General features: G+C 34.5%; 2 protein-coding genes across 10 annotated transcripts; both read left to right on the top strand.

The window, feature by feature from the left end:
- Nucleotides 1-5,016: 5,016 nt before the first annotated feature.
- On the top strand, nucleotides 5,017-8,373 carry LOC123201300 (probable disease resistance protein At5g63020). Its single transcript, XM_044616744.1, has one exon. The coding sequence runs from the start codon at nucleotides 5,511-5,513 to the stop codon at nucleotides 8,190-8,192; it is 2,682 nt and encodes an 893-aa protein (XP_044472679.1). The 5' UTR covers nucleotides 5,017-5,510; the 3' UTR covers nucleotides 8,193-8,373.
- Nucleotides 8,374-13,445: 5,072 nt separating this feature from the next.
- Nucleotides 13,446-22,693, top strand: LOC123201299 (putative disease resistance protein At3g14460). 9 transcript variants are annotated; one of them, XM_044616743.1, is made up of 15 exons: nucleotides 13,446-16,648; nucleotides 16,751-17,905; nucleotides 18,003-18,051; nucleotides 18,217-18,302; nucleotides 18,392-18,474; nucleotides 18,578-18,907; nucleotides 19,097-19,764; nucleotides 19,862-19,910; nucleotides 20,076-20,161; nucleotides 20,251-20,333; nucleotides 20,437-20,766; nucleotides 20,946-21,587; nucleotides 21,674-21,722; nucleotides 21,920-22,002; nucleotides 22,109-22,693. In XM_044616743.1, exons 1-2 carry the CDS (start codon nucleotides 13,658-13,660, stop codon nucleotides 17,846-17,848), a joined length of 4,089 nt encoding a protein of 1,362 aa, XP_044472678.1. In that variant the 5' UTR covers nucleotides 13,446-13,657; the 3' UTR covers nucleotides 17,849-17,905; nucleotides 18,003-18,051; nucleotides 18,217-18,302; nucleotides 18,392-18,474; nucleotides 18,578-18,907; nucleotides 19,097-19,764; nucleotides 19,862-19,910; nucleotides 20,076-20,161; nucleotides 20,251-20,333; nucleotides 20,437-20,766; nucleotides 20,946-21,587; nucleotides 21,674-21,722; nucleotides 21,920-22,002; nucleotides 22,109-22,693. The 9 variants fall into 9 exon arrangements, with proteins under 9 accessions (XP_044472678.1, XP_044472677.1, XP_044472670.1 ...); XM_044616742.1 differs by having other exon boundaries at nucleotides 16,742-17,905; XM_044616735.1 differs by having other exon boundaries at nucleotides 13,447-17,905; nucleotides 18,396-18,474.
- Nucleotides 22,694-23,021: the final 328 nt, after the last annotated feature.

Raw genomic sequence — 23,021 nt, 5'->3', positions numbered from 1 at the left:
TGAAATAAGGTTTATATATTTGTTTGATAAGATCAAGTGAATTTAAAAATTTTTGAGTTTATTTTTTTTTTATTAAATTACATTTGAATTTAAAATTTCAAAGTGTAAATTCAAATCTAAAAAAATTTTTAAACTCACTTGAGCTTATCTCTCTAAATTCTGGTTGGTAGTAATTCAATAATTAAAGCTTCTACCACCCATGAAGAGCATGCAGCCTGAAGGTCTTGGCAAGAAGTCTTGGCTTAAAATAAACCTAAAACATAAAAACACATGTTGAAACATAAAACCTTGGGTGTTAAGGTCCAAATGTAGCTTTTATGTGGGATTAGAGGGGTTAGAGTTGACACCAACCCGTTCTTCCTTTGCTTTTGATCCAGACCTGGATCTTCTTCTACTCATTCCTAATTATACTTTAATTGCATTATAACAACATTAAACAATACAACAACATGAAATTACAACATTAAAAAATATAAATAACACGAAATCGTAATAAAATTATATTTTACATGAAGTCATAAACATGAATCTACCTTACATTATTTGATTTTCAATTGTTAAAGAAGAAAGGCCAAAGGACTATTTCTCACCTAAGGTATGATGTTTTTCTAAGTTTCCCCTTGTTAATTTTGAAAATCTCATTTACCCACCCATGAACAGTTAAAATTAACGAAACTCTAATCCCTTAAAATTTTATCTCTTTTTTCCCCCTAACCCCTAAAAACTAACCATTTCCCCCTAGGTCAAGTTTTAAAAATAGCATTCCCCCTCTAAGGTTTAGTTTTCAATCTTTGACGTCAAATTTGACACCATCGCCGACGATGAAGCTTTCCAAAGATATCACCATGCTCTGAAAATCTCTCTTTCCTCCTTTGAAACACCGATCGATAGAGATCTGGGTTGAAAAAAGTCGAAGAGCTTCGTCGAGAGACAAAGCTCTTCGTCTTCCCAGATAAAGATGATGGTCTCGTCTTCGTCTTCCTAGATGAAGACAACGGCCTCGTCTTCCCAGATGAAGATGAGGTTGTCGTCTTTGTCTGGGAAGACGAAGAGCTTTATCTCCCGACAAAGCTCTTCGACTTTCTAGCCTAAATCTCCATCGACCGGCATTCTAGATGAAAGAAAAGAGACTGTTGAAACATGGTAATGCCTCTGAAAAGTTTCATTGTCGGCGATGGCGTTGGGTTTAGCACCGAGGATTGAAAATTAAACCTTAGAGGGCTCATGCTATTTTTTAAAATTTGGCCTAGGGGGAAATGGTTACTTTTTAGGGGTTAGGGGGGGAAAAGAGATAAAATTTTAATTTATTTTTAATATTATAGATAAAATAACGATTTTACCTTTTAAACCGTTAATTTTAACAGTTTATGACTGGGTAAATGTGATTTTCAAAGTTAACAGGTGAAAACTTGAAATAACAACATACTTTGGGTTGGAAATAGTCCTTTGGCCAAGAAGAAAACAAAAACATAAGGGCTTGAATCAAGAATCACAAGTGTTTGCTTCAATTATTTTTCAGAGTTGAAAAATCATTCTGCTTCTGTGATTGAATGATCATAACTAGGTATACAAATGATATGTCATAATATAATTAGGTGTTACCTTTATTTTTAATTTAAAATCATTCAACTACATGATGACAAATTATTTATGTCTAATTATGTACTGAAAATATGCATATATAGTTTTATTATTTTAATCTTCTCATCGCCTTATAGTCAAGACTTGAAGTGCCCAAAGAAGGCAGGAATGTACAATTTCTATAGCTTCCCAATTTTAGGGTCACTATGTTAGAGATAATGGATCTTCTAACCAAGAAGGAAATTCTTTGCCACCGTAGCACTTAATTTTGAGCTCTTTTATATATCTATAAAGTTGTAGCATGGCAAGTATATCCCTTTCAACTACCTTGTTTCTCGAGTCCTCAAATTGCCACCCTCCTAAAGCAACAACACTTCTAGATCTTCCTTATCACTTGACCCCAATGTTACCATCACCATATGAGGTTGTACCTTATTTCTCGAACTAGCTATTTTGGATTTGAGTTAAGCCTAAATTGACTCTTACTCAGATTTAGTTCGTATCCACCACCAAGTGGAATGCTTCAAAAGTGCAGCTCTATGTGGCACTATTGAAACTGAAATTTCTCAAATGGGCCGAACATTGAATCATATAATTTGGGCTAATTAATACCAAAGACATGAGCACCTGAAGGACACATCTTTCCAATTTTGACAAAGTCTACTCCTTTTCTTCCTAGAAATTGCCTTAGCATTTCCCTGAACATGTTCCTAAAATAAAATATAATGAAATGAAAGAGACATATGAGGCTACAATGCTTTTGAATAAGTTAGTGCAAGAGACAATTAAGCTTCAAGACCCCTTGCAGCAATTACTTTCAAGATCAGTCGGTTAAGGAAGCTAAATTCAATTTTACATTCTCTTAAATAAACTTTGAGTGTACACATTAGAACTCTGATATGTCCTTATTGAAATGAAAAACCCTAACAGTGATTTATTATGCTAATCTATACTAGTTTCATGATTGATCTTTGCTCCAATACATACTCTACCAAATGAGGCTTCTCCTGGAAGAAAAACATGCTAAGAGTTAGTAAGAGGAGTGGAGTCCACACGGTTTGAAAATGAGGAAAAAAAATTAAGATTATTTGTATTCATCCATCTTGACCCGTAATTTTAGGATAAGCATTTACATGGAACTTTATCATGACATAAAACTTTTGTTTTTATGAGTTTTAGATTACGGTCTTATTGATCCATATGATTTACTTTTTAACATTTGGGTGTTTATGACTTTATTTTGCCAGTAAATGTCTTGAAAGGATATTTCGATGGGACTGGTTTTGTTTTGAAGTTGATGGGTAGCCTTTGTTGTATTGGTGTATCATTCATGTGATGTCTCTTAAAAAAATAATGAAGGCGAATTGTATGTATAGTCCATGATCCTCTTTACAGTTGATACCCTATCCGAGCCGAATATTCTGAGCAATGACTCATCGATGAAACTCACGAAAATGATACTAAAGAGACTACTAGTTATATGAATTGGATGTAGCAATTAGCTATATAATCTATTTGCATGACAACTTACAACATGGACACAAGTTCTTTTACCTAAAAACTATAAGAAGGACAAATCTTAACAATTACGTGATTCACTTGATCATGTTTCATCTTTAAATCTTGCCGATATGGAATGATAGTGGTAGTTTGCTAGTAACTTTTATTTTAAATTATTATATTCAATGTACAAGAATCTAGACAATGTAACTTATTCAATTAACCCATTCTCTGTCTTATAAATAAATAATTGTATATAGGTCTCACTATTGGTTTGGGCAAGCGCAAGGTCTATTTGTTCGGCCCAAACAATTAATTTTAAGCTAAATAGAATTCAGACTTTGTGCCGGCTTGGAGAAAAAATTTTGCCCATTAAATTATTAGGTCCAGACTTCAAAAAAGATTGTTTAAGCCTAAGGCTCAATAGGTCATCAAATTCATTGAGCGCCAGGTTGTATTTGTTACATTTTTTAACCTTTATGTGATTCTAAGGGGGTGTTTTTGTAGGTTTTTAAAGATACATGGGCATCCTCAAAACAAGTCTAAAGCCCAGAAGAATTTTGATGAAAACGGTCGAAACAAAAATATGAGGCCCGAAGCTTGGAATGAAAATTTTTTTTCATGTCCTGGCTTGAACAACCAGGTCTGACGCTCGGTTTAGATAAACAAGCAACTCACTTATAACTCTCCTTATCCATTTAATTCAATTAATATTTTATAATAAAAAATAAAAGACTATTACAAAAATAATTATTTAAAAGATGATTAGATATAAATTATTATTATATTTGATAAACTTAATATATTTAAATAATTATTATGTTTAATTGTCAGTAATAAAATAATATTAAAATATTATTTTATTTAAATACTTTTAAAAAGTTATTTAATACACATTAATATTGTAAATAATTAAACTACAAATGCTATGTTAAATATTTGCTTTGTTTATTTTCTAAAATATTTTTTATTTCGATAATATATTAGTGTTTTTAAATATTGTCAAATTATAACATTAATTAAGTAAATGTTTATTTATCAACTTATTATCTTGTTGCTTATAGAGATTTTTTAAATTATTATTAATATTATTTTAATGAGATTTTTTTTAAATTAATAAGTAAAAATAAAATTATATTAAAATTAAAATTACACACTCTATTGTTTAGTAGATCATCATTGGTAATAGGAGATTACCCAGATTATAATATCATTAATAAAAAAATGGTATCAAATTTTAGCCAAAATATTTCTTGTGTAGTGGGTCGAATTACATTAAAAACGTTGTTATTTTCTCTATTAAACCCTAATAGGAGATTACCCAGATTGTAATATCATTAATAAAAAAATGTTACCAAATTGTGACTAAAATATTTCTTGAGCAATGGGTCGAATTACGTTAAAAAAGTTGTTATTTTCTCTATTACTTACCTAGAACTACGTTATTAGTCACAGTTCATACTGTTAAGTAGGGTTGAAATTGAGTTAAACCCACCTAATTTTGAACTTGACTCAACATGAGTGGAGTCAAGCTTGAGCTCACTTTAAAGGTGTCCGAGCCCTTAGATTAGTACTATAGTAAGTGAAAATAATTAAAACAATGTCGAACAACATCATTTTATTACATTCATATAAAAAAATTTTAGGCTCATGAGTTTTATAAGCCGAACACTTTAAAGCTCAAACTTAAATTTAAACTTAAAAATATTTAATTCAAAGGCCTAAGTTCGAGCTCACTATAATCAATCACTTATGATAGCAAAAACATTAAACAATTTCAGGTTATTTTTGGTTGGATAAGTCAACCCAAATATAGTTTAAATTGGGCTAAAGTTGAAAAACTTTGACATAATTCTATTTTGAATCGAATTAAGATTAAGAGTCTCTAACCCAAAATTCGAATTAACACGATAAAAGAACAATCCAATGACATGAACTAACAAGTCCAAATAGTGATGGAATGCACCCTTGTCGGACCTCTAAATTCCACAGACCCCACACGGCTTTAACGCGGGAAACAACTTTTCCAATTTCCATAGCATTTGGCATTTGCCCCTAACAAATGCTATGGAAATTCAACACTCTGCAATCGCACTCCATTCTGTATGAGCGACAACCTCAACTGACGCACAGAAGTTGAACATCCCTCAAAAAGATGGCCGATTTTCATTTCTCCCTTAAATTTGGTAATTATTGCCAAAGTCTCTGGAAAAATACAATGTATTCCTAAAATTTTTCTGCTCGTCTGTTTAACCATGCCAATTTTTCAAAGCTGCTTTTTAATCCTCCGAAGCTTTGTTTTTTCTTTTTCATGACTCTCATCACTGTTATCCCTTCTTCCTCTCAACTTCCTTACTTCTTCACGTCTACTTCATTTCCCTCTTCAACTTCCTGTAACTCTTCCATATTAGAAATCTTATTTGCCCACCATGGGAAACTGCGATTCAATCCCAAAACAAGCTGGGGACGCAGTTAGTGCAACTTTATCTAGTTGTATAGGGTATATTTCTAGGAAATTTAAGTATAGACGTGAACTCACAAGAGATATTGCTTTCTTGAAGGCTGAAATGAAAAGACTGGTTGAAGTAAGGGACGATCTGTGTAGAAGAGTTGACAATGAAGAGAAACAGCCGCGAAGTGAGCGGCTTAGCCAAGTGCAAGGGTGGTTTTCAAGGGTGGAAAACACCATACCCGAAGCTGATGAGCTGGCAACAGAGGGCTCCGCTGAAGTGGAGATGTTATGCCTTGCAGGGTTTTGTTACAATAATAAAAAGTGTTCAAGCTTCAGGACTGGAAAAAGGGTAGCTGAGATGGTGGCGGCTGTGAGGAGTTTGAAGAAAGAAGGCACGAAGTTCGGGGTGGTGGCTGATCGGAAACGGGATGATCCAATGGATGATAAAATTCCTTGTGGACCAACAGTTGGGTTGGAATCAATTGTTGATGAAGTTCTGAGATGTCATGAAGAAGATCAGGTGAAGATTATTGGCCTGTATGGAGTAGGAGGAGTTGGCAAATCTGCTGCGTTGAATCAAATCTTCAACAGGTTCCTTGAGACTTTTGATAATATCACTTTGATCAGAATAACGGCCACCAATAAAACCAGTGAAAACATTCAAGATGAGATTGGGAAGAAACTAAAATTGTGTGATGAGACATGGGAAGCCAAAGAATTTTTGGAGAAAGCTACGGAAATCCACGGGAATTTGAAGAGGAAGAAGCTGGTGTTGCTGTTAGATGATATATGGGACTGGAAGTTATTGGTTGATTTGACTGAAGCTGGTATCCCACTCGAAGATTCAGCTTCTTCATCGAAGGTTGTGTTTACAACGCGGCTTGTGATGAATGGCTGTGGACGTATGAAGGCTCACATGATCAAAGTGAAATGCTTGGATCCTGAATATGCCTGGGAATTATTCCGAAGTAGGGTTGGAGATTGGTCTCTTAACAGCCATCCAGAAAATCAAGAGCTTGCTAAAATCATAAAAGAAGAATGTTGCTGTTTGCCACTGGCCCTTAACAAAGTTGCAGGGGCCATGGCTCACAAGAAGACACCTCAGGAATGGAATCACGCCATCGATGAGATGCGGACAAAGGGCCATGAATTCCCAGCTATGCAGGAAGTGTACCTGATCCTGAGGTCAAGTTACGATAATTTGCCCGAAGACTTCAAGTTATGTTTCGAAGACTTCGGTTTACTTCCAAAAAACCATGTAATTTCCAGGACGGATTTGATAGATTTTTGGATTGGAAAAGGATTCTTGGATGAGAAAGCTCACGACCGTGGCTACGTCATAATTGGCGAACTTGTCTATGTAGGATTGTTGGAAGAAGAAGAAGAAGATCGTGTGAAGATAAATGGCATTACTCGTGACTTGGCTTTGTGGATTATGAAAAATGACGGGGAAAAGGACAATGTTCTTGTTAAAGCTGGTAATGGATTAAGAGAAGCACCTAAAGCTGGAGAATGGGAAGGACTTCGACAGATGTCAGTGATGAAAAATCAAATTGAGATTTTACCAGAGACGCCCCCAGGTCATTGTCTTCATACTTTGTTTCTTAATGATAACAAACTGAAGGTTATCAATGGCGACTTCTTCAGATTTATGCATTGTCTCACAGTTCTAAGGCTGTCAAATAACCCCTTTCTAACCAAGCTGCCTCCAGAGATTGCAAAATCGGTTTCATTACAGCTTCTTGACCTATCAAGGACTTCTATTAAAGAACTTCCGAAGGAGTTGAAGGCCTTGTCAAATCTGAGGTGTTTGAACTTGCAGGATACGCCTGCACTCGAAACAATTCCGCAGGGATTGATATCTAGCTTGGCAATGTTGCGGGTCCTGAGGATGTTGGGATGCGGTGCTCTGAGACAAAATGAGGTATCTTTGGTAGAAGAGGTGCTTAGTCTGGAACGTTTGGAGAGTTCAGACATCACCATAAACGGTTCTCTTGTTCTGGAGAGACTTTTGACCTCCCGCAGAATGCTGAGCTCTCTGGAATCTGTACGCCTTCAAAACTTAACCCAAACAAAGTCCATCAAAGTCCGTTTATTAGACTTGACAAAGAAACTCAGGAAATTAGACATTCTAAATTGTGATAACTTGGAAGAGCTGCAAATTGATTGTGAAGACGGATCGGAAAACCCAGAAGGATTTTGTGGCTTCCGAAGCCTTTGTGAAGTAAACATAAAGTCTTGCTCAAAATTGAAGCACCTAACATGGCTAATTCTCGCTACCAGTCTCAGGCGTGCTGTGATATCTGACTGCCCTGAAATGGAAGAGCTTATCAGTGTTGGGAGATTGGTTCAGGAGTTTCCAGAGACGGTGCAGGGTCGTCCCCCATTTGAAAAACTCGAATTTCTTGTGTTAGAAGGTCTTGAAAACTTGAAGAGCATCAATCAGGATGCCTTGCCGTTCTTGAGGTTGAAGGAAATGGAAGTAACGGGATGCCCGCAACTTAAGACTCTTCCACTTGATTCTGAAAGTGCAAAAGAAGGAAGAGTCCTCATCAAAGGAGAACAACAATGGTGGGACGAGCTGCAATGGGAGGACCATGCCGTTCGCGGCACTTTTGAACCTTGTTTCCAAGCATCAGTGGCAATACAAATACAATGAAACCATTGTTGCTTTTTTGGCAGCTCTAGATAAGATTGGATTTGATTCAAATAGAAACTTGTTTGATCTAAAGTTGAAATTTAGCTGAAGCAACTCAATTCTAATCTAGCCCTAGCTAGCTTCACAAATCTGTCCTTTGTAAGTAGATTTTTTTATTATTGGTATATCGGCTTTTGGCACATGCTGTTGTTGACATCCAAATTAAAATCGTAAATTCCTGCAACAAAAATATAATAAAAGAAAGTATGGATCGTTCCCTCGAAGAGCTTTGATTAGTATGTCGTCACAAAGAAATAAAAAGGAGGTTTTGAAGTGAATGCAAATTATAATGAAAAATAATAAATAAAAATTTAGTAAAATAATCTAAAAGGAATAAATCAATTTAATAAATCTTGGTCTTCGGTCACATCCACCATTGGAACTACGATTGATCATCGAAACAAAATATCAAATTAATTATTCAAATATTCATTATGGTATTAAATTTACATGTCCTTTCTTACAATTAGTTAACTAAAAACATGTATTCCAATTAACCCTTATTGATTAATAATTCGGATACGATCTCGAATTTAATTAAACAATAGCATTACGAATTAGAAAGACCAACAAAGCAAGACAACACAAACGTACGATGTTGCATTTAATCTAATTGATTATTTTCCCAGGATTTATAGTTTCTGATGCAGCAAACGATAAACCTAGTTGCCACTTCAATTAGATGGATTGAACAATTATGGATTCAGCACTTAAACTAGCAATAAATTATATTAATTGATAAACTAATTATGCACCTTAAAAATCAACCAACACAATCATGAAAAATAATTCAGAAAGATAATCATGAAAGATTATATTAATTGATAAACTAATTACGTACCTTAGAAATCAACCAACACAATTATGAAAAATAATTCAAAAAGATAATTAATACTCAAATAATTAAAAAGATGCATTAAAGAACAAAAATAAATCTCACAATCATTGTAGTTCCATGGTTTCAGATCCCTTCAACCAAGAGAAATTATTCAACCACTGTAAACCATATTTTGCTCTCTAATTCTCTAATTACAATGGTTAATGATTCTCTAATAAAAATAAAAGTATATATATTATCTTCCTACTAAAAATCTGGAAATTGAAATCAATCCTAATCTCATAATCCAACCAAGCAAAGTGATACATATCTTCCCAAAAAGAAAGGAAAAGATATGTATATCCTTACTCCAAAAATATCCTTCCTTATCCATCTCAATTAATCCTCTTTTCCAGCCAATAATTATCCCTTTTTTAGGAAGCAAATCTTGATACTTAGTGGACCCTTGCAGCTGATCTGGACGTCCAGATTTTATTTTCACATTCTATTTTCGTCTTTCACGTGCCCACGCCTAGTCAGCATCACGGAATTTCCAGATTAATAGATCTGCTCCAGTTTTTCATCTTTTTGGCTCAACTTACTCCAAATATGCTCAAAGCTTTCTAAATGCAAAAAGACAAGTAATTTCATTAGATTGAATTAAATTTTCACATAACATAAGGGAATTATAAATCAAAATAATAACAATTAATGACATTATTAAATTCCCCCACACTTATCTTTTGCTCGTCCTTGAGTAAAATAAAAACAAAAACAAAAACAAAACAAACACAAAAATGTTTCATCAATCTCTTTTCTCATGATACCAAAAAGTGTGCATACCTTAAGATTCAAACCAACCAAGATTCAAGCATCAACACACATCATTATCAAACTTCACAAGGAAATATACACAAAGACAAATCAAGATAATCACATTCTAAAGCATGTTAATGAATATTGATAAATATATAAATTATAAGAGTTAAAATATAATTTTTTTAAAATTTATGAGATGTCTCAAGTTTGAACTAAAATTCTATCAGATAGATAAGTTTTAGCTCAAGTTTTCTATTTATGCATTAAGGTTGAACTCAAATCAAACACTATTCAATTCAGTTCAATATGATATGCATGAGCAATTACATGCAAGTGAGAACTGATTATATCAAAAAAAAAAAAAAATTATTTTTGTATAGGATGCTTTCAAGTCATTGTTTAAATTCGTAGGATTTTGATTACACATGAAAAGTCAATTTAATTCAATCAGAATTAATCACATCAAAGAGTTGATCTATAGATTGATCAACCTAATCAGTTGAATGGATTTGGTGACACAATACTTGAAATAATTAAATTATTGTAATAGATTTTATCCATGCTGATGTCAAGAGTTGCATTGGTTTAACACAATACATGAATCGTGGCCTTACATGATTCAATCACATCAGCCTCGGGTCAATCTAGTTGGATAGATAAAACATGTTTTAATCATAATTTAAATCAGAATTACCACTGGTTCTTAATTAGACCAACCGGTCCATCCAAATTTTAAACATCGGTTTTGTATGTGTAACAATTAGTTTTTCCACCTCAAGTGAACTAACATAATTTCTCTGTCAAGACCACCGCCAATTTCCGCTTAGAGCACACATAGAAAGGGACAAATCCATCAATTTTTTTTTAGGAGGAACCTTTTCGAGTCAAACTTTTTCTTCGAGATTGTGTTAACTACATTAATAAGATCAAACTCTATTTTCAATAATTAATCATACAACTATTACATCTAATAAGTTAAAGGTAAAAAAGTTTATTTTTATTTAAGATTTATTAAATTTTCAAACTGATATTCATTAAATATTAAAAATCCAAAATTACATCTGTAAACTGTTAAAATTAATATAATTTGTTAGTTACATGGGTAAGATCATTATTTAACTACTAATATATTAAAAATAATAAATATTTCTCATTTTCTCTTTTGATTTAGAAAACTAATAATTTTATCTCAGAATTAAATTTTAAAAATTTATATTTCTCCCCTAAGGTTTCAATTTTCCAAGGTAATTTTTTGATAAACAACTGACTCTTTGATGCTATCTTTCCCTCCCAACGATGTCTCCCTCTTTGGCATTGGTTTTGACACTAATCTTCGATGTCAATCTTCTAGTTATCTTCGTCAGAGACAGAGACGTTGTCTTTATTGTCGATGAAGATGTTTTGTCTTCATCTGAGTCTACGTCTTCGTCTCAGATGAGAAAAGTTGGATGATCGACGTCCAAGATGGAGTAGGAAGCAACAGTAGAAAAGGAGACATCGTCAAGAGAGAGAGAGAGCACTGAAGAGCTGGTAAATTACCTTGAAAAATTAAAACTCTAAGGAGAGAAATATAATTTTTTAGAATTTAATTTTGAGAGAAAATAATTAGTTTTTTAAATTAAAAAAATAAAAAAATTAGTATTTTAATATATATTAATTAAATAATTATTTTATTTTTGATATTAATCAATTATATTAATTTTAATTATTTATAAATAAGAATATAAGTTTTTAATAATTACTAGATATCAATTTGAAAATTCATCAAACCTCTGGTGGGAATAGGATCTTAGGCCAAAGTTAAATCCATCCATATTTGTTCAAGAGAAAACGTCAAAAGGCAATCCATAATTCCGCCATGGTGGAGTCCACGCGGTTTTAACACCAAGGGACAAGGCATCAAAGTCAAGAAACGACTCAAAAAAGGGGAAGAATACTTTATTTAGTGCTTTGATTAAGACTCCCCATCAACCTTCGAGATTGACCCTTGTTAAAGGGTTAAGGATCCAACGGCAAACAACCCACCAGCACCATAACTGGGGAATTTCAACCATTAGTGTACTTTTACACTGCTTTTGATAAACCTAGCGGCAAAAAATAAAAAAGTGAAGTGTTCCCACTAGCCAAAAAATATTATGTGTTCACATTTAAAAACAGAAAAATGTATATAAATATTTTTTATATTGATATATAATTTTATTGTATAAATAAATATATATTAATATGTGATTAGATGTTAATTTATTATTAATTTAAAATTATTTAATTATATGATATAATATAATAGATGAGTTTTACAATACAAAACTTATAATTTTATATCAATAAAATTAACAATATAGATCTATATATTTTTTTATAAAAATGATTATATAGTAACAATAATATAAGTGTATTTAAAAGTTTCAAAATTAAGAGATAGCTATGACTTTAATAAATATATCAGAGTCATTGAAAACCACCACGAATAATTGTTTAGGTATGTATTGTTGAACTGCTTATTCAAATAATATATAGTATGATAGAAATAAGTTTTTTTGTTTAAGAATATGAGTCTCATCATATTTTCTAGAATATATCTAGACAAATAGAATAAAAATTTTAAAAATATTGAAGTGAAATTGTTTATTTTATTATGAAACTATTATCTTAAATCCTAGGGCAAAAACTAATAAACTATAAAAATTTTTTGATGTTATTGATGAAAATTTGTCAATTAATAACAATATTAACTCTATTGAATTTGTTCAAGATTTTTTACTTGAAATGTGTAGTATTTATAAATAAAAATATAGAAGGATTAGAAAAATTTCAAAACTGGAGGTAAGTTTCAATAGTTCATGCAAAAAAAAGTCGCATATATGGTCGCTCTTACTCAAAAGTAAGTAGCGTGTAAGTCAAAGTACAAATTAATGTTAATTTTATAATTATATCAACATTGCGTATTATCCAAAAATTCTTTAGCAATATACTATTGAAAAATTAGATATTTTGGCATACTGAAAAACTTTCCCTACACTAACTATTATGACTCGAGATATACTAACACTTTTGATGTCAACTATAATATGTGGATCTGCTTTTTAATGTAAGTAAAAGCGTGATGGATGAGATGATTAAATTTACATCTAAACATGATTGAGGCATCCATATATATGAAAGATTAGGTCAAAATTGATTTTAAATTATATAATTATATGATAAAAGCTATCTTTGAAAAATTTTAAAATCTAAATGTTGAAAACAAATAAATAAATTGTATAATATATATATTTATTTGTAATTGTCTTTGATTTTAAAAACATTGCTTCTCTGAGGGGAGATGGTTAGTTTTTCAAAGCTCATGTAGACTAATATAATAACGCCAGCAAGCGGTTTCTGCTTAGAAAACGCATATAGAAAAGAACAAATCCATCAAAACCTGCTCCATAGAAAACGTCAAAAGGCACTCCATATAATTCGGCCATGGTGGAGTCCACACGGTTTTACCACTAAGGAACAACGCGTGAAATTGAATAAACAATTTAAAAAGGAAATGACTATTGAATTGCTGGATTAATTAAGATCCTCCGTCAAGCTTCGAAAGGGGTAAGGATCCAACGGCAACCAACCCACCAACTGGGGAAGTTCAACCATTGTCGTACTTTTACAGTGGTTTTTGTAAACACTATAAATATGTACGCAGATTATGTGTACGATTTTATACACAGTACTTCAAAAGGAGCAGTTTTACAAATTTGCAGTTGGATACTTGTTTTTCTTGTTCAAGTTCATCGTTCATTGTTAGCTCATGGAATACATGATTTTATCTGCATCCATTTCGGTGTTGTTTGACAAGTTGGCATCTTTGATTTATGAAAATTGGATGACAGGTTCGGAATTGAAGCAATTGAAGAAGCTCTTGTGGTCGATTCAGGGAGTGTTTCACGATGTTGAGGTGAAGCAAGTGAAAAACGTGGCTGTGAAGAAATGGTTGGATGACCTCCGAGTTGTGGTTTATGATGTGGAGGATGTTCTGGATGAGTATAACTACGTTGTTTTGAAGAGCAAGTTGGTGACTGATTCTTGGACTCCAAGTGCACTCATTTCCAGCCTTAATATAGAGTCCAAGATACGAAAAATCACTTCCCGTTTGAAAGATCTCTGTGAGGAAAAATCTGAGCTTGGATTGAAAGAGATAGCTGCTGGGAACTCGTTAACTGTAGATTGGGAAAGACTACCAAGCTCAAGTGTGCCAACTGAAGCTGCTATCATTGGAAGAGATGATGATAAAGCCAAAATTCTTGACATGTTATTTAGAGATCAATCTGGAGATGAAAACCTTAGATCCATTGGTATCTGGGGCATGGGAGGTATTGGCAAAACCACCCTAGCCCAGATGGTCTACAATGAAGTGCCAGCACACAACTTCGATTTAAGATCGTGGGTTTGTGTCTGCCGTGATTTTGATGTTCTGAATATCTCCAAGACAATTCTGGAGTCAGTCACTTGCAAATCTTGTGATCTCAAGTACTTGAATGAAGTGCAAGTAAGACTGAGAGAGGAAATAGCTGGAAGAAAATTTTTTCTGGTCTTGGATGATGTATGGTCGATTGATTATTGGTCATGGCAAACTCTAAAATCGCCCTTTGTGGGTTGTGCAAATGGGAGTAGAGTAATAGTGACCACTCGCAATAAAGAAGTTGCTTTAACAATTGGAAATGGCGAATTTTACAGTCTGAAGCTTCTATCAGATGATGATTGTTGGTCTATATTTCAGAAACATGCTGGAGTTATTGATGGACTTCCGGAATTGGAATCAATCCGTGAAAAAGTTGTCGAGAAGTGCAGGGGCTTACCATTAGCTGCTAGAAGTCTTGGAGGGCTTCTACGGCACAAGCAGAGAGGAGCTGACTGGGCGAAAATATTGGAAAGCAACGTCTGGCGTTTGTCAGGTACGTGTGATGTTCTCCCTGCTTTAAAATTGAGCTATCTTCATCTTCCATCTCATCTTAAGAGATGTTTTGCTTACTGTTCAATTTTCCCCAAGAATTATAAAATTCACAAAGAGCAGTTAGTCTATTTGTGGATGTCACAAGGTTACCTTCACCCCTCAAAATTTAAGCAGCTGGAAGATGTTGGTCATGAATACATTCATGATTTATTGGCCACATCGTTATTTCAACATTCAAATGATGATTCTTCACTAGTTTCAATGCACGACCTTGTTCATGATCTGGCTGTATGGGCTGCTGGAGATACTACTTTTATGTTAGAGGATGAATTAGAAGCTGATATGCAATCAGAAGAATGTAAGACGGTTCGTCATTTTTCTTGCATCACTGGTTCTTATGATAGCAAAACTAAGTTTCAGGTTCTGGATGAAATTAATTGCCTAAGGACTTTTTTACCATTGCCTTTAGGTGGTCATGTTAGATACATTTCTGATAGGGTTCTTTCTGATTTGTTGCCCAAGTTAAAAAATTTGAGAACCCTATGTTTATCTAAGTACTACATCACTGAAATACCCGATTCCATTGGAGAATTAAGGCTTCTAAGGTATCTCAACCTTTCTGACACTCAAGTTAGATGCTTACCAGAGTCATTGGTTTTACTATACCACTTAGAAACATTGCTTCTAAAAGCTTGTTTTCGTCTCACGAAATTGCCTTCGGAGATTAGTACTTTGATCAACCTTCGCCATCTTGATATCACAAATGCGTCTTTAATAAGAGAAATGCCATTGGGAATGAAAAATTTTAAAAAGCTCCAAACATTGTCTGATTTTGTTGTGGGTAAACATACTAGTTGTAGTTTGAAGGAGTTGAAGAATTTAAGGTTTCTTCGAGGAAAGCTTAGTATTTCAGGGTTAGAAAATGTGATTAATTCTTGTGATGCAAGAGACGCATTGTTAAGTAATAAGAAAGATCTAGAAGTGTTGTTGCTACAATGGGGGTCGCAATTTGAGGACTCGAGAAATAAGGTAGTTGAAAAGGATGTACTTGCCATGCTACAGCCTCATAGAAATATAAAAGAGCTTACTATTAAATGCTATGGTGGCAAAGAATTTCCTTCTTGGTTAGGAGATCCATTATTCTCTAATTTGGTGACCCTAACATTGGAAAGCTGTAGAAACTGTACATCCTTGCCTTCATTGGGGCTTTTAGGGTCACTTAAAGTCCTAACCATCAAGGGGATTACAGGACTAAAAAGGATAGGTTTAGAGACCTATGGAGAAGGTAATTCAAAGCCTTTCCAAAGTTTGGAGACTCTTTCTCTAGTGGATTTGGATGAATGGGAGCATTGGGATTCTGTTGAAGAGATTGAGTTATTTCCTTGCTTGCATGAGCTTTCTATTATAAGAGGCCCCAAGCTCTCTGGAAAATTACCTGAAAGATTTCCTTGCCTTCTTGAGCTTTCCATTATAAAATGCCCCAAACTCTCTGGAAGATTGCCTAGTCATCTTCCTTCAATAGAGAAGCTTGTTATTTTTCAATGTTTGCAATTGGTGGTTTCATTCTCGAGCTTCCCTATGCTCTCTAAACTAGAAATAGATGGTTGCAAAGAGATTGTGTACAGCAGTCAAAAGATTTGCTCTGAGTCACTGAAGTCTATGACTCTGGCAAATATAAGAGACGTTGGAAATTGTTTAAAACAAGAGTTTCATAACGTTGAACGACTGAAGATGATTGATTGTGAAGAACTTGTATATTTCTGGGATAAAGATATTCAGCATATGAAGCAACCTCAAGCAGGGTTGCACAGCCTATCCTCTGTCAAAGAACTACATATTGAAAATTTCGTAAGTTCTGTTTCATTTCCAGAGGCTGCTTTCTTTTCCAATTTGAGTGTCCTTGTTATTGAAAATTGCAATGCTCTATTATTCTTGCCTAAGGGAATACAGCTTCTTGAAAGATTGCGAATAGGAGGTTGCGGTTCTCTGAGATTCATAGTAAAAGACAAGCTACCTTCATCTCTAAAATGGCTTGAGATAAAAAATTGTGAGAAGTTGCAGCGGTTGTCAGATTATAAAGAGAGTACTTGTACTTCTGGTCTTGAGTACTTGTATATCTCTGATTGCCCCTCCCTCACAAGCATATCATCGATTTTCCAACAACTTGTAGCACTCAAACATCTTGAGATTTGTAATTGCAATAAGCTCACTGCCTTATCAGCCAGAGGCAACTTACCTGAGACACTTCAACACCTCAATATTGTTAATTGTTCAAAGCTTGAACTGATAGCTCAAAGGTTTTGTAAAAACACTTCTCTTGGATATATGAAGCTTTGTAAATGTAATAATCTGAAATCCATACCTGAGGACCTCCACAATCTTGGCAGTCTTCGTGATCTTTATATTTGGGATTGCCCCAACCTTGTTTCTTTTCCAGAAGAAGGCCTTCCCAAGACAAGCTTAAGAATTTTTTCAATTGAGAGATGTAAAAAGCTTAGAGCTCTGCCGAACCACATGCACAAGCTCAAATTTCTCCGGGAATTACAAATACGACAGTGTCCAGATATCACTTCCATTCCGGAAGAAGGTTTTCCTACTAACCTAGAATCACTTCTGATTGCAGATCTCAATATCTATAAGTCACTATTTGAGTGGGGTTTGCACAGACTCACATCTCTTAGAAACCTTGAGATTAGAGGATGTCCATATTTAGAGTGTTTTCCACGAGATGATAATGCAACGATGCTGCCATCCTCTCTATCTCAGCTAACCATTGCAAGGTTCCAGGGATTGAAATTCCTATCTGCTGAGGGTTTGAAAAACCTCTCAGCTCTTGAATATTTGTCAATCAGCGATTGTCCAAATCTGACATCCTTTCCGGAGTCAGGCTTACCATCCTCACTTCTACAGTTATATATCTATGGTTGTCCTCTGTTGAAAAAACGATGCAAAAGGACTGAAGGTCCAGATTGGTCCAAAATAGCCCACATTCCTCGCATTCGAATGGATGGCAGATTCATATCTGATCCATATCTGGAGGAAGAATGAGCTGTCCTTTATCTCAGAAATGAAGAAAACAGTTCCTTCCCTTACAGACTAACCCTGGTATGTCAAGTTGTTACATCTTGAAAATACGTCATTGTACAATAAATAATTCAGTTTGATATGATAACACATAATATTGATTATGCCATGCCTGCAGGATGTAGTTGGATCCTTGAATGTAATCTGTCTATCTCGCATTCTCAGTGGTAAGTTCAAGGTTCATTCTGTGTTGCTGAGTTAGATGACCTGGAAGTCAATGAGCTCCTGTTTCTGGACTTCTCTCTTTTCCTCTGTTAAAGGATTTTTGTCGTAGTTCTACAATTTTTTTTTCTCTGGTTGCTTTTGTTAATCAGCTCCATAACCTCTTGTAGAAATTTGGCTTATCACTGCTTAATGCTTATAAACGGAAGTTTCATGATGTTCAAAGTGGTGTACAAGAATTTGAATTTGAAGTGAGGTAATTAGTGTTTTTGCATTGTTTCCTTTAAGTTTGGTTGATTTGAATTTCATTCATTCTGTCCTAAATTTGACTATTTTTGATCTCAGGAAGACAGTTTGAGAAGTTGCTTTTATGATTTGTGAGGAAAATAAGCTGAAAGTATGCAAATCTTGTTTGGAAGGGAGTTCAGGTTTCTAAAATTTAATAGCATTGTGGTATTTATCTAATGGAGTTTGATCATGCCTGCTAAACCTCTTGCCTAAACTAAAGTCTGTAGTGTACCATGTTTTCAGCTTAATGCCAATGCATCTAATGACTGAGCTGCCCATACAATCAGGCGTGTTTTTGAGCCAAGCTTGAACAAGGGCCAACTCAAATTCTGTATAAATCCTGAAAGTTCAATTCAAGCTGGTGATGAGTTCATTAGATAAGCCACCTGAAAAATTCCAAAAAACGAGGTAGTCAAAGATGAAGAACAAGAAGAAGAATCATTTGAAAGGAAATGGGAGAAGAAAAGTTACCATAGAAAGATGAATCTATTGGCCAATTTCAGACTCTACTCAATCAAGTAGCCCTAGCTTGGATCCAGCCCTACCCACAGTACAGTCAAAATGTGATGAAAAGTGGGACTCTGTTTTTTTTTTCCTTTTTTCTTTTTTTCTTTTTTTCTTTTTATTTCTTTTTATTTCTTTTTTTCTTTTATTTCTTTTTTTTTCTTTTTTTCTTTTTTTCTTTTTTTCTTTTTATTTCTTTATTTCTTTTTTTTTCTTTTTTTCTTTTTTTTCTTTTTTCCTTTTTTTTTTCTTTCCCAGAAGAAGGCCTTCCAAAGAGAAGCTTAAGAATTTTGTCAATCGAGAGACATAAGAAAACTTAAAGCTCTGCCGAACCACATGCACAACCTCAAATTTCTCCAAGAATTACAAATAAGACAGTGTCCAGATGTCACATCCATTCCAGAAGAAGGTTTCCTACTAACCTGGAATCACTTCTGATTGCAGATCTCAATATCTATAGGTCACTATCTGGGTGGGCTTTGCAAAGACTCACATCTCTTAGAAACCTTGAGATTAGAGGATGTCCATATTTAGAGTGTTTTCCACGAGATGATAATGCAACGATGCTGCCATCCTCTCTATCTCAGCTAACCATTGCAAGGTTCCAGGGATTGAAATTCCTATCTGCTGAGGGTTTGAAAAACCTCTCAGCTCTTGAATATTTGTCAATCAGCGATTGTCCAAATCTGACATCCTTTCCGGAGTCAGGCTTACCATCCTCACTTCTACAGTTATATATCTATGGTTGTCCTCTATTGAAAAAACGATGCAAAAGGATTGAAGGTCCAGATTGGTCCAAAATAGCCCACATTCCTCGCATTCGAATGGATGGCAGATTCATATCTGATCCATATCTGGAGGAAGAATGAGCTGTCCTTTATCTCAGAAATGAAGAAAACAGTTCCTTCCCTTACAGACTAACCCTGGTATGTCAAGTTGTTACATCTTGAAAATACGTCACTGTACAATAAATAATTCAGTTTGATATGATAACACATAATATTGATTATGCCATGCCTGCAGGATGTAGTTGGATCCTTGAATGTAATCTGTCTATCTCGCGTTCTCAGTGGTAAGTTCAAGGTTCATTCTGTGTTGCTGAGTTAGATGACCTGGAAGTCAATGAGCTCCTGTTTCTGGACTTCTCTCTTTTCCTCTGTTAAAGGATTTTTGTCGTAGTTCTACAATTTTTTTTTCTCTGGTTGCTTTTGTTAATCAGCTCCATAACCTCTTGTAGAAATTTGGCTTATCACTGCTTAATGCTTATAAACGGAAGTTTCATGATGTTCAAAGTGGTGTACAAGAATTTGAATTTGAAGTGAGGTAATTAGTGTTTTTGCATTGTTTCCTTTAAGTTTGGTTGATTTGAATTTCATTCATTCTGTCCTAAATTTGACTATTTTTGATCTCAGGAAGACAGTTTGAGAAGTTGCTTTTATGATTTGTGAGGAAAATAAGCTGAAAGTATGCAAATCTTGTTTGGAAGGGAGTTCAGGTTTCTAAAATTTAATAGCATTGTGGTATTTATCTAATGGAGTTTGATCATGCCTGCTAAACCTCTTGCCTAAACTAAAGTCTGTAGTGTACCATGTTTTCAGCTTAATGCCAATGCATCTAATGACTGAGCTGCCCATACAATCAGGCGTGTTTTTGAGCCAAGCTTGAACAAGGGCCAACTCAAATTCTGTATAAATCCTGAAAGTTCAATTCAAGCTGGTGATGAGTTCATTAGATAAGCCACCTGAAAAATTCCAAAAAACGAGGTAGTCAAAGATGAAGAACAAGAAGAAGAATCATTTGAAAGGAAATGGGAGAAGAAAAGTTACCATAGAAAGATGAATCTATTGGCCAATTTCAGACTCTACTCAATCAAGTAGCCCTAGCTTGGATCCAGCCCTACCCACAGTACAGTCAAAATGTGATGAAAAGTGGGACTCTGTTTTTTTTTTCCTTTTTTCTTTTTTTCTTTTTTTCTTTTTATTTCTTTTTTTCTTTTATTTCTTTTTATTTCTTTTTTTCTTTTTTTCTTTTTTTCTTTTTATTTCTTTATTTCTTTTTTTTTCTTTTTTTCTTTTTTTTCTTTTTTCCTTTTTTTTTTCTTTCCCAGAAGAAGGCCTTCCAAAGAGAAGCTTAAGAATTTTGTCAATCGAGAGACATAAGAAAACTTAAAGCTCTGCCGAACCACATGCACAACCTCAAATTTCTCCAAGAATTACAAATAAGACAGTGTCCAGATGTCACATCCATTCCAGAAGAAGGTTTCCTACTAACCTGGAATCACTTCTGATTGCAGATCTCAATATCTATAGGTCACTATCTGGGTGGGCTTTGCAAAGACTCACATCTCTTAGAAACCTTGAGATTAGAGGATGCCCATATTTAGAGTCTTTTCCATGAGATGATGCTGCAACTATGCTGCCCACCTCTCTATTTTGGCTAACCATTGCAAGGTTCCCAGGATTGAAATTCCTCTCTGCTCTTGAATGTTTGTCAATCAGCGATTGCCCAAATCTCACATCCTTTCCAGAGTCAGGCTTACAGTCCTCACTTCTACAGTTATATATCCATAGTTGTCCCCTGGTGAAAAAACGATGCAAAAGGACTGAAGGTCATGATTGGTCCAAAATAGCCCACATTCCTAGCATTTGAATAGATGGAAGATTCATATCTGGAGGAAGAATGAGCTCTCCTTTATCTCAGAAATGAAGAAAACAGTTCCTTCCCTTGCACACTAACCCCAGTATGTCAGGTTGTTACATCTTGAAAATTTGTCACTGTACAATAAATAATTTAGTTTAATATGACAACATAATATTGATTAAGCCATGCCTGCAGGTTGTAGTTGAATCCTGGAATGTAATCTATCTACCTTGCAGTCCCAGTGGTACGTTCAAGGTTCATTCTGCATTGCTGAGTTAGATGACCTGGATGTCAAAGGATTTTTGTTGTAGTTCTGCACTTTTATTTCTCTGGTTGCTTTTGTTAAGCAGCCCCATTATCTCTAGTAGTAATTTGGCTTAAGTGTCATGATGTTCAAAGTGATGTACAAGAATATGAAGTGAGGTTGCTTTTTTATCTCAGGCAGACAGTTTGGGAGGTTGCTTTTATGATTTGTGAGAAAAATAAGCTGAAAGTATGCAAATCTTGTTTGGAAGGGGGTTCAGGTAACATAAAATTTAGTAGTATTGTGGCATTTGTCTATTGGAGTTTGATCATGCCTGCTATTAACCTCCTTCCTAAACTAAAGTCTGCAGTTTATCATGTTTTCAGCTTAATGACAGTGCAATCTAACGACTGAGCTGCCCATACACTTAGGGGTGTGTTCGAGTCGAGCCCAAACAAAGGCTAGCTCAAGCTCTGTATAAATCCTGAAAGTCCAATTCAAGTTGGGGATGAGTTCGTTAGATAAGCCACCTGAAAGATGCCAAAAAAGAAGAACAAAGGTAGTGAAAGATGAAGAACAAGAAGAAGAATCGCAAGAGAAGAAATCGGAGAAGAAGAATAGTTGTTGGAGAAAGATGAATCTACTAGCCAATTTCTGGTAACTCGATCAAGTAGCCCTAGCTCGGACCCAGCCCTACACATAGTGCAGTCAAAATGTGGGGATATTTCTTGTTTACCAAGCTATTTTATTGCACCTAGTAATGGGCTTACTAACTTGTTTTCTACAGACATGCTTATGGTTTTTTTTTTTTTCTCTTTTTTCATTTCTTGTCTTTGTGTTTTTCTTTTTTTTCTTTTCGCCTTCATTGTCTTCTATGGATGTGCTTAAGTGATAGCAGAAATTCTGATTGATTCTTTTTGTAAGGTACCTCTTCACTTCTATATTATTCCTTGTAATATTCTCTTCTTTTTTTTCGGATGTGGAAAACCTTGGAATTGGCATTTTAATGAACTTTTCCTTATCATGTTTTCCCACCTCATGCCCTTTGTTCTCTGGCAGAATTTATGTCTCATTCCATTTAGGATAAATCCTGAATACCAGGATTTCTCGGAAAGCTTGCAATGAATGCTGAATCTATCGGTGGATTCAAACTGAGCCGAGCTTAAGTTTATGCATGCTTAAACTCAAATTGATTTGGTTTGATTGCAGCTCTATGTATGGATTCAGTCTTTGTAATACATCCTTCAAAGGGACTTAAATCAGAGGGATCTTTGAATTTTGAAAAGCTGACACAGAGAG

Source organism: Mangifera indica, chromosome 18, assembly GCF_011075055.1.
Source record: "Mangifera indica cultivar Alphonso chromosome 18, CATAS_Mindica_2.1, whole genome shotgun sequence".
Lineage (NCBI taxonomy): Eukaryota > Viridiplantae > Streptophyta > Magnoliopsida > Sapindales > Anacardiaceae > Mangifera > Mangifera indica.
Note: the sequence above shows the minus strand (reverse complement) of the source record. Positions and strands in the feature narration are given on the sequence as shown.

Coding starts and splice junctions, on each gene's coding strand:
- LOC123201299 (XM_044616735.1), top strand. CDS start 13,658: ATGGAATACATGATTTTATCTGCATCCATTTCGGTGTTGTTTGACAAG.
- LOC123201300 (XM_044616744.1), top strand. CDS start 5,511: ATGGGAAACTGCGATTCAATCCCAAAACAAGCTGGGGACGCAGTTAGT.